Raw genomic sequence first — 12,693 nt, forward strand, 5'->3', positions numbered from 1 at the left:
TATGTATATCCACTACTGATCATATGCCTTTAGTAACAAGTTCTGCCAGAGGAGGGCGTACTCCCTACTAAAAAGGAGTTCCAGTTAAGAAATACCACACTACTAATACTACTACCACCATTCTTTAGGTGTGCTGCCCAAGTAATTTTTTCAAATAGTTTTCAACAACTTTTACTATTATCTTATATTTCATACGGTATTGCACACTTTAAACTGTGTAACGGATTTGCCGTTATACGTTTATTTTGGTACCTACGTTTGTTTCAGTTTGATGCATGTGGTATGTATTACTGGATATATGTTGCACAAGTCCCACCTGTTCTCTAATTTTGTAGAAGATTCTTGAGAGTAAGAATCAACAATATTTGGCTTACAAAACGGCTAACATGTTAAAACATTGTTGAACGTTCTAGAAACTCGCCTTAAACTATATAAACCAACGCGCCAAGAGGATTATTATTGTTACTGGTCAGTCACAGTCAGTGTGCTATAGGTCTCGGAGATTATAATTGTAATCAATCACAAAACTATAGAAATGAGCTAGGAACGTTTATAGATTTTGAACATTAGAAACATGTTCAACTTCAGTGAATTTCTTCGGACGTTATTATTTTCGCAAAAACATTAAATATATTCCTCGGTGAGAAATGAGCTTGTAACCGGTGTGAAGCTAGCTAGTTAAGGCAAAGTGTGACAATATCAATTCGGAATTAATTTGCTTGTCGCGGTACTGGATTGTCGATAAAATATTCGTTCTAGACCGAAAATAAGACTCTTTATTGTTTGTAAGTTTGTGAAACTGTTGTAGATAAATAGTTCTTTGTAATAACTATTAGTAATAGCCGATATTATAAATTGTATTATTTTTTGTTTGTATATTAAAATATATTTGTGTTAAGAAAGAAAATTGTGTATAGCAACCTTGTTGACAAATATCATAAATTCGATACATATCGACATTTAATTAACTTATAAATTTAAAATTAAAATTTCCAGTTATTTGAAATAGTAACAAGTTTCGTAACGTACGTAACATAATAAATCGAAAACTTGTTTGTAATAAATCATAATACGTAAGAACAGAAACTCCATTAATTTCTTGAAACTATTAAACCTCTTTCAGCCGTTCCCGTTTTAAAGTGAAATTATCTATCCTAATTTAGTGTCGAACAAAAAAGTCAAGTGATACCATCTGTATGTATTTATACGATTCATGATTATCACACATTCGCTTAGATGTGATTTCTCAATGACAACTTGTTTATAAAAAAGCCTATCCGTCCACACGTGGAGCGAAAGGCATTCGTCTACCCCAATATTGGACTAAACATATTTATATAAAAAACAACGTACACAAATAATTGAAAATTTCCTAATTTTACATTCACTTATTATAAACATGGTGCAAAACTAAACGAGCTTCAAAAATGCCATTTTCACGTAATTATAGGGGCTTAAATGTATTCTTTTTGTGGTTATTGTTATATTATTGTATCTCCTCTAATGCACCGCACTGTTTAAGAACACTTGATATGCTGAAAGTAAAGGTTAAGAAATTCTAAATTTGTCCTTAAAATGCACAACATAATTCTTCCTGTCAGCGCAAATAATCGAAACATTTGGAAACACAATCGTTTACTTAAGCATCACGATACATAAATACCTTGTTTTCATTTACGAACATCCCAAAGTAACAAAATATTTTCTATTCGGGGAAGCATGGTATTTCATTAAATACGTCTAAAGCAACAACATGTTCTTCTGATTAAGAAAAGACAAAGCGTTTCAGTACACACACATCGGCTAAGGTTGTTTCTGACGTAAGGGTACCACACATGATAACGAAGAAATCCGAACGTTTGACGGATGCAGCTTACAGATCTAAGATGTGATTCATCTATCAATACTGCTATGATATCCATGTAAAATCAGTGTGTTTCAAACACTACCACAATGCATATTAAAAACTTGATTTATACATGCATTTATACCATTGTAATGTCAGGAAAACAGTTTCGAAATAAGAATTTAACTAAAATAGCACACTCTAACATGGACGCTCTTCAAAAGGTGATGTTTTCTTTATCAGGGGCAAAATGCAATACCCAGTTTGCCCCCTGATGAAGAAAGGTCCAATCTTCGCAAATACTCAAATTATGGTTTTCTGCATTTTAATACACTTGTACTGAATATCTTTCTAATGAGACGACGTCAAATTCGGTGAAAACACGACTCATCATATTTATAATTTTATTACTACAGTATCTTAATTTCTATTATGTGCTGATTTTATATCTATTCGTTTTATTATAGAAATCGAAGATTCGTTACATTAGGCTTATCAATATTAATTCATGTAATACAAAAAGACCACCACAAAACAACAGTATTTCCTTTCTCCTCATACAGGTCACATACAGCTGTATTTGTTGTAGTCTCTTTGGTATAACACACATAACTGCAATTTACGTCTACATATCAGTAACAAAAAATACATTGTAATTACAAACAGTCATCGCTGTACTTCCATTTCCACAATTTCTTTTAAATCCTTAACATACAGTTATAACAATAAGTAATATTTTCGGCTGTCTTCCGAAATTCCTATGAATGTTGAATAGTTCTCGAAACTAGAGAAGACAGTTTTCTATACACGCACATTGATTGTCGGCCACAATGAAAATATATCTAATAGTTTATTATGAGTTGAATGTAACATAGGAAAATAAAAACAATCCACAATGGTAGCTACGTTGTTTGAATATGGGAAATTATTTTACTAACAGGTGACATAGGGTTAATCATTTGGTTCAGATGATAATGTGCGACTGCTATAGCGGGAAATAAACGGTTTGATTCTGCAACAAGTTAAAAAAAAAAAAAAGGCTGGTTATAAGAAGAAAAACTGTTTATTCTCGGTTGAAGGCTACGTGATATTTATTTATAACACGTCCTGGAACACCTCGCCAAGTAAGAGCTTCAGGGCTAACCTCAAAGCAACTACTGATAGGGCATATTTTAAACAATTCATACGATAGATCTAAACATTTTTCAGGTTCATACTACCAAACAAAAAGGTATACAAACTGTACAGCATGGTCGAACATTCGCATGTGTAACAATAATGTTTTTGAATTCTTAACAATGAAACCACAAATTCCATCTTCTGAGAATTACTTTTGGTTTTTTCTGAAATACAATTTTACTTCACTATGGACAAAGGTTTAAAGTAAATGAAAAATATGCAGTTCTATTTATTTTTCTGTACCCACCTTTAATTCAGTACCATGTTAATGTATTTCGAATAAAAATAATATATTTGTAATAACTATTTGTAATAATCGTTATTATAAATTATATTTGTATATTAAAATGTTTATGTTAAGAAAGAAAGTTGTAAGCATCAATCTTGTGAGCAAATATAATAAATTTGATATATATTAACATTTATTTAACTTCTAAATTTAAAATTTCCGGCTATTTAAAATCGTAATAATCGTAACAATAAATCACAGATTCGTCCGAGATAAATTACAGTATGTAACACCGTACAATGTAACATAAGTGAAATAACAACTTCCATCTTGCAAATAACCACCTTCTAGTTAATGAAGTGAATACAAATTTCACTTAGTTTCGCGTTCACATGTTACCTGTGGAAAAAAATCCCCTTTTGTACTAGGATTTACTTAGAAACTTGACTAAAATTAGATTTTACATTGTGTGGCAAATAACGCGAAGATTTGTCATTACGATAAAACTGTCCAAACGTGCTGAGTTAAAAATTATTATTACTATTTCACAAGTTGTATACGCATAATATTAAAATACAGTATTTTGAAAGTTACATAATAAATTATAACGGATATTAGAATTTTACACAATGTAGTTTATAGAAAACACTCAATACTGTTGTTGTCACAATGGCTTGGACTGGCATAGTGATTAGCGTGGTCTGGCTGCGAATCCAAGGATTCATGGTTAATGACTTATCATAAAATGTTCTCCAGACTATGCAGCTTTGGATTCGATGTAAGAACGACATTCAACTCCCATAAACAATAATCAGGGAGTGGACAGTTGGCATTGCTAACTGACTATGTAGCTGTCTTCTCTCTTGTCTATTAATTTCAAATTAGGGTCGCTGATAAGCAGATAACTCTGTATATTTGCGCGAAAAATCTAAGTGTAATAAAACAAGCTGTTGTTGCAAGGCACATCCCCAATCTTTTAATTAATTAAAATGGTTTCAACAGAAATACGTCATAAGTAATAATGATTATTTCTGGGTTCTAAAACGTATAATCTACTGTTGCTACGAAGTGTGAGCTGTAAGACGTAAACACAAGTATAACTACGTCACAATGACCAATAACTATAACCCCGATAGGTGAGCTGTGAGACTCAAACATATAACTACGCCACGATGACCAATAACTATAACCCATCCACAAACAACTGTGTATTCCCGAAATAATAAATCCTCGGTTAAGCTATTCTATAGGTTTAAATCTCAGATAACACTACAGTCACCATAATATTTTATCATAAACTTCAATGTTTTGTTAATATTAAGTTTGTAAAGTGGTCTAAAACAACCCACTAAATTTCATGTATAAACTGCTTTAAAATAAAATCGGGGGAATGACTCTGTGTAGAGCGCAACCTCCACCACGCAGCATTAATCATATTCGGCTTTCAAAACAAAATACGAAAATGTATCCGTATGTCCGTCGTTACGAACGGACAAAGACCATTTTGGCAGGACGAGGAACAATGTTCTAAATATGCCCATCACGTTTCACTAAAATTTATTCATTTTGGCAGGACGAGGAACAATGTTCTAAATATGCCCATCACGTTTCACTAAAATTTATTCATTTTTTTATACTGAATTGTAAAGAAAAATAGTGTACAAAATCTCTCCTTACGCTAACCTTTCGAAAACTGATCACTTCTACGTTGGGTCACAGTCCAGACAAATACCAAAGTCCAACCAAATTCATTCAGCCATTTTAGAGAAATCTTACTGATAAACATTCACACGGTGAAAACACAGCCTCCCTTCACCTTAGGGGCGGAGGCAACTAAGTAAGTACACTAGATCTTAAACACTTCACTAAAATTTCCTAGTCTACTTGCAATAAAAGTTCACGAGAGAAAAAGGTAAAATATACTTCTAATCATATCTTAACCTAGTGACTTCCTAGCAAAAGAAATATTTTAAAAAAACCAGTGTTAATTTTAAGCAGTGTCATCTTACGACATTGGTTAGGATCACCATTACACAGTAATAAATATAAAAATAACAACAGGATTTTATAAAACATGATTGTAAAATCCACAGAAATACAATAACAAACCGACTGAGCCATCACATACATCTTCGTATAAAACACAAGATTTTAAGCTAATTATTAAAAACCTGCGGATTGTTTTTACTATATTATACAATGTACAGTAAATTGATAACAGTGGAACACTGCCCTTTCAAAAGTAAGGGCGTTCTAACTGACATGTAATCCCACTTTTCGTTGGTAAAAGAGTAACCCAACAGTTGGCGGGAAGTGATGACTAGCTGCCTTCCCTCTTAGTCTTATTCTGTTAAATTAGGGACGGCTAGCGCAGATAGCCCTCATGTGGCTTGTGCGAAATTCAAAACAAACAAACAATGGAACTGTGTCAGTTTTTAACAAGTCATACACAAACACAAGACAAAGAGCAAAAACGTAATATAACTTACCGGTTTCTTGCGACTGTTCCTTAAAGACTCTGTACTGTCAAAACGTAAAGCCATTCCGTCTCTTATTATCTAACAATCTTGTATACCATAAAGTATAAATTATTATTTCATCGAAAAAAATTCTATAACTGTTACGCTTAATGCAACACCAGTTTTGTACACCAACCATAGAGTATAAGGGTAGATTCGCAATCAATTTATTTTCCTTCTTATAAGAATCGAACTCAAGGCACAAGCACTACGAAAAATCACAAAACGAGGACGTACCTCGTTGACAGAAATTTTGTTTGTATATACATGTGAAAAGTAAGACAGAGACAGGGCTGTCTCTACATTTTCTTCGTATTTTTCGGCACTCAGACACAGGCGTGGTTTAACAGATTCTGTCAGTGAAGCCTACTAACTCACCAAAACTACCGATGCTAGTATTTTGCATAGTCTTCAGTGAAGCAAAATTCCAAAACAGCGATTAACGCTTAAATAAAGACTGTGTACAAATGAGGTAGTTTTTTTTTTTTTTAATATTCTACTGCAAGTATATGAGATTAAGTTATACGACAGTATAATTTACAAACGCGATAGATGATTTCGAGGCCTTGAGCATGAAGACTTTTTCATGTCTAACAACAGCGCCCCCAGTAACGGGTGGACTCTGCCTGCAAAATTGAGCACGTGATCATCAACTCACAATGAACAAGCGAGTAATATGACACATCATACGCCATACTAGTGCACTGAAAGTAGTTCGGCAAGCTCAGGATATCAGTCGATTCTGGTCACGTGAAACTTCCACCTATACATCCGGGCCCCATTTATAATTGGCCTTGCCACTCACAGATTAAGTCAAATTTCTTACTTATAACCTCTTTTATAAAATATGGTTAGATTACACAATTCCTTTTTAACATTCATATTTATAAACAGTTTAAATGTTGATGTTTCGCGTTGCGTGCTCACGTGTTTGAGGTTATATTAGTAAAAAAAACAAAAATCAATGATAATCCAGTCTTGTTTTCGGCCAGTGAATAGCAGAAGAAAAAACATTTTTCATTTAACATCCAAGGATACTGATTTTTCACAGACGTTTTTTATTCACATTTTAATAAAGAAGGATTTCATTAGTTTCATTATTTTAAATCATCATTTAATACAAGTTATTTTTATTAAACAAAATAATTGTCAGTACCTTCAAAATAAAAAGCCAACTCAACAGAAATAAACTACATATACCATTCACTACAAGGTATCTTTTAATCAGGATCTACCAGGCACGTATTGGCTTTAACTTGCTTTACCAATGTATACAAACCGACTCGTACATACGTACAAGAAAATGAATGTGTAACTATATTAATAATAAAATTACGTTTCTTACACAAATAGTATATACACACATGTATAAAACCCATGTGGTATGTGACTGTATTATCATGTAATATACCTGTAAACAAATTCATATCTTCTATAAAATTAGAATTTTAGTTTCAATATATTTAAGTCTGTAATCCGTGAAATTTGTTTGAAAGGGAATTTAAATAGAAAAAGAAATTATATAAGTTACAGATTCTGATGCCGTTTACCGTTAACTGCTGTATGTGTATTGTATAAAAATTGTCTTTGGTTTTCATATGGTATGAACGCCTTTTTTGTATTCAAGATCGCTGGTGAGTATTAAAAATATTATTTTAATTGAAGTTTTAATACCTATGTCAGCCGTTTTGGGTATACATATTTACTTCAGTGTTTCTCGTCATCATAAACGCCTTCCCTAAGCAGTCGAAGCAAAATAATAATTAATTATCTGTACTGAAAGATCATAATGTTTAATGAATTATCTTTGGTATTGTTGAACTTACATCACACTTATTCAAGAAAATCCGCGCTATAAGACGCTGCGCTAGGGTGATAATAAAAACAAAACATTTCTTTACTGGTATTAAAGTAACTCATAAAATTATCCCCCCTAACGTTTTATATCTGTAACTGCTTTATTAACATAAAGTCAAATCCACTTCATTAAACAGTGCCAGTATCACACTATGCATAAAGATTTGAGTAACAAATCATAATAAAAACTAAGGAAAGATTATTAAAGTTAACAATTTATTCATAATATACCATAATTTGACAAACACAAGTGAAAGAAATGACGTCATTTTCTTTTTGACGAAGGACCAACCACTTCATACTCGTGTCATTAAAATGTAACGATAGTTTTATTTCATATTAACAAACTGTACCATATAAACTAGGTAACAGAAATGGGAGTTAAATTAACTACATAGATGTAACTACAGTTTATGATGCAACAAATATTAGCATGCACGTAAAAGTAACCAAAAAATATCAAACTGGATTTTCATTCCAAATGTATTTTAGATAAGACAATACTATGTATTTTGTAAATTTAATTAGATCTTTTATTATACACACTACATAACTCAAACATTTATTGATACTCGTCAATATAGCACAGTTATCTTTTCTGTGTTATAACCATTTTTAGCGCATTAAAATATGCCCGAAACTACACACTAAGTTCGGAACCTAAAACTGTGTTTATGGTCTGCAAACTGTACTTCATCGACTGTTACTCCTTATCCATGCAGTAATACAACTGACAAACGAAATTAATTTTCTCAATAAAGTCAGAAAAACAAAAAACGATCTTCACTCTACACGTAATAAAAATCACTTATTAATGTACTCTATCATTATGTTCCCCCGGTAAACTGTAATTTCTTCAAAGGTCATGTCATGTAAGAACAGTACTTGTACTGCTAGTCTTGATGAAGCCAATATGGTGAAACGTTGGTTGAAATATTTTTATTGTATTACCTTGTGTTTTGTTGTGTTTTTTGTTTTTTTTTAATTTCGCGCAAAAGCTACAGGAGCGCTATCTGCGCTAGCCGTCCCCAACTTAATAGTGTAAAAAATAGAAGGCAGCTGGTCACCACCGCCCATCGCCAACTCGTGGGCTACTCTATTAACAACGAAAAGTTGGCTTAACCGTCATATTATAACGCTCCCACGGCTGAAAGAGCGAACATGTTTTGTGCGACGGGGATTCGAACTCGTGACCCTCGGATTACGAGTCGAATGCTTAACCACCTGGCCATGCCGGGCCCAATATCTTGTGAGTAAAGTTTTTTATTTTTTAGCTATATTACCAAACTGTCTAAATCTCGCCAACATACAGGCACAAATTCTGAAATACAATACAATTAATAAATTTTGAATACCTAACGTGCGATTTCTTCTGATACACTGCTGGCCAAACTCTTAGGGACAATGAACAAAAAAAAAATGCATTTTGCGTTGTCAGACTCAACCACTTATTTCAGTAGAGCTTCGAAAGATGAAAATAAGAAAAGGGAAAATAAAAATAAAAAAGTTTTTAGCATTTAATAGGGAAAATGTGATGACTATGAAATTAGCCTAAATACTAGCTGGTCAAAAGTTTAAGACCATACTAAAACGAATCGTTAATCGCTAAACGCGTAACAAAATTTAGTCATTTGTGTTCAAGCATTAGCGTTGTCAACATCTCCCACTGACATCTCATGTGTTACATTGGGTAAAAACATGGCAAAGGCTAAAAAGTTGACAGTTTGAACGTGCCAGAATTGTCGAGTTGCAAAAGCAAGGTCTCTCTCAACGTGCCATCGCTGGTGAGATTGGGGGGAAGTAAAACCGCTGTTGCAAATTTCTTAAAAGACCCCGAGGGATACGGAACGAGAATTAAGTGGTCGGCCCAAGAAAATTTCGCTAGCGTTGAGCAGAAGGATTCGAAGGGTTGTCCGGCAAGACACCAGCCGATCGTCGAACCAGATTAAGGCCCTTACAGACGCAGAATGCAGCTCAAGTACAATAAGATAGCATCTATGAAAGAAAGGATTTAAAAACCAAAAACGTCTTCAAAGGCCACGCCTCCTTCCACACCACGATATAGCTCGGTTAAACTTTGCTGAGAAGCACCAAACGTGGGACGAAGGTTTCGTTCTCTGATGAGAAAAAAAATTAACCTGGATGGTCCAGATGGCTTCCAACGTTACTGGCAAGATAAGGATATCCCACTGGAGACATTTTCTACACGACACAGTGGATGACAAGGACAGTCTATAGAAATGGGCGTCAATTCCAAACAGTGCATGATCTTCGTGAAGCCATCTTCACCACTTGGAATACCATTCCAGCCAGCCTTCTTGAAACGCTTATATCGACCACGCCAAAGCGAATGTTTGAAGTTATTCGCGATGACGACCGTGCAACTCACTACTGAGACCTCTTGTTGGGCATTTCGTACCCTGTTTAGGACTTCTTTTTGGTATGGTCTTAAACTTTTGACCAGCTAGTATTTAGGCTAATTTCATAGTGTTCACATTTTCCTCATTAAATGCTAAAAAGGTTTTTATTTTTGTTTTCCCTTTTCTTATTTTCATCTTTCGAAGCTCTACTCAAATAAGTGGTTAATGCCATATATAGATTTTGCCTCAATATATTTGTGCAACGCTATACATGCACACAGCCATACCAGATGTTGAACTGATAGATTTGAAGCAATGCAATCAGTCAATAGCATCCATACTCTTATCTGACTGAAAAAGGGATGCGGACATCATTCTTACAGAACGCGTACGACCACAAAGTGTGCAACATGTTTTTGCAGCAAAGGGACACAAGTCATGAACCTTGGCTTAACATGGTTAGATACCAGAATAATTCTAAAATAATCCCTTTCGTTATACTGAACTGTTCGTAAAGTTTGCAATTCTCTTCATCTGCATAGTCTACACACGACTTACAACATTTAATAAAGAACAGTACATAAAGTATATAACCAAAGGCGTTGCTAAAACTGTTCCGTTTACGAAGTAATGTAAAAACTAAATTTTCATAAAGATGAGCATTACACGCTTCGATTACGCAAACACTAAATACACATATTATAGCGCAATGTGTAAATTCGATCTTTGTTGTTCTACGTTGGCAGTATTCAACTAACATAAACCAACAACTTTTTTAAACTAGGAATCTTTGAGTAATATGGACGTATACAATCGCACTTACATTATTTTTAGACAGGTCATTACAATACTTAATTAACTCACTACTTATATTCTTCTAAACAATAATTGTATTTGTGTAAGCCACTTACACTAAACATCAGGCCCGGCACGGCCAAGTGGTTAGGGCGCTCGACTCGTAATCTAGGAATCGCGAGTTCGAATCCCCGTCACACCTAATATTCCACCTTTTCAGTCGTGGGAGCGTTATAATTTGACGCTCAAACTATAAAAGAATTTACACAAAATGTTTCTGGGATGAAATTACTTAACAAAAGAATAAACATACGCTGTTGTTTTTTCTGTGTAAAGCAGCGATAATTCAAATGGAAACTACCACACACACTCTCAGACACCCCTACGAACTTGGCAATAGATGCCCTACACCAGAGGCCATCAGACTCGCATGTACTTGAATAATAAATTGCAATTTAGTAGTCCACTACGCGTTTTACGCTATCCTTCACCAAAATCCAAGCGTTCCACTATTTGTGACTTTATTTTAAACATACCACAATTATTTTTGTCAAGACGATAAGATTATATATTTACTGTAAATGTGCAAGCAGTTCTTATTCCCCACAAAAAACTAAACTACCATTTAATGTAATAAACAAGCAAATTAAAATTAATACTGAGTAATCCACTACATATGATTTTATATACAGTTTAAAACTTTTTTTACACGTAGAGTGAACATACTGTCAAAGTCATACAGGTAAGTTTGTTTGTTTGTTTGTTTTGGACTTTCGCACAAAGCTACTCGAGGGCTATCTGTGCTAGCCGTCCCTAATTTAGCAGTGTAAGACTAGAGGGAAGGCAGCTAGTCATCACCATACAGGTAAGTAAAAACTAATAAAAATATGGGCATGTTCATTAGTAGGTCATTAAACTGATGCAATAAAATGTTACAGTAAATTAAGCGTAGTATCGTCTGCATCTCTTTACAAAAGACGTATTTGTATAGAAAGAAATTTTACAGATTACCACAATGAATGCATTTCCTTTCTGGTGCTGATAATTCTAAAATGTTAAAATAAAAACAAACTAAATGCTGATATATTAAACAAAAAATCTGAACACCTGAAAAGCAAGGAAACAGACAAATGATATAAAACAAAACAGGTGGAATTATAATCACTATTCTTGTCAAGGTACTGTCACAGAAACAAAACATCCTAATACAGATTTGTCAACACCAGCACAGCATTGTTGTAACCTGTAGTATAAGCTTGTTTTTCAGTCATACTTAAAAGTTCAACAACCACAGCTCAACATGAAGGGTTATTAAAAAACTTACACAGCGCAAATACCAATAAAAAAATTAAAAGTATAAAGAGATAATTAATTCAACAGAATGACTGGCACATTTTCAAATCTGGAAAATTACGTAACGTACTATTGTAACAACAACAGTATTTTTGATAAACAAAACTTGAAGTTAAGACATTAGTATTTATTCAAAAATGAAAGACATACTAAATCACGGCTTTATCATCCCACCCCTCAACTGTATAAACTTTCACCGTCTGTGTATGCAAAAAGGCAGCGAAAACGTCATAGCCCAAGGTTGAACTTAGCTCGTAGGGATTGAAAGAGCGCGACTTTTATCGAACACGTTACATTCGCTGTCAAGATTAGGGTGACGGTCGCGGGTTCAATGTGGCTCTTCCAGGTGAACATAACACGCACAGAAACTTAACCTCGTGGTTCTGAGTGATGCGCTGGTTACAAATTAGGATAACTTAAAGCAGCTTGAACTAAAGATAAATAAATGGTCAACATGTCAGCATCCAACATGCGTCCAAAAGTTAAAAAACAAACAAAAAATTCCAAACAGAAATAAACATGACACTAGCGAATATTAACTTTACACTATTTTGC

The 12,693-nt window shown here is 33.9% G+C and overlaps 1 protein-coding gene across 12 annotated transcripts in view; it reads right to left on the minus strand.

The window, feature by feature from the left end:
* LOC143252743 (RNA-binding motif, single-stranded-interacting protein 1-like) overlaps positions 1-12,693 on the minus strand; it is a 149,288-nt gene that overhangs the window by 97,220 nt on the left and 39,375 nt on the right. The window contains exon 1 of one of the 12 annotated variants that reach the window (XM_076505357.1): positions 5,744-6,373. The exons of 9 other annotated variants lie outside the window; for them this stretch is intronic. In XM_076505357.1, the coding sequence (XP_076361472.1) occupies positions 5,744-5,797 (54 nt within the window). In that variant the 5' untranslated portion in view covers positions 5,798-6,373. Of the gene's footprint in view, positions 1-5,743; positions 6,374-12,693 lie in introns of those variants that run through there. 2 more of the 12 variants (XM_076505358.1, XM_076505359.1) reach the window with 2 other exon arrangements.

This window comes from Tachypleus tridentatus, chromosome 6 (genome assembly GCF_004210375.1).
Source record: "Tachypleus tridentatus isolate NWPU-2018 chromosome 6, ASM421037v1, whole genome shotgun sequence".
NCBI classification, from domain to species: Eukaryota; Metazoa; Arthropoda; class Merostomata; order Xiphosura; family Limulidae; genus Tachypleus; species Tachypleus tridentatus.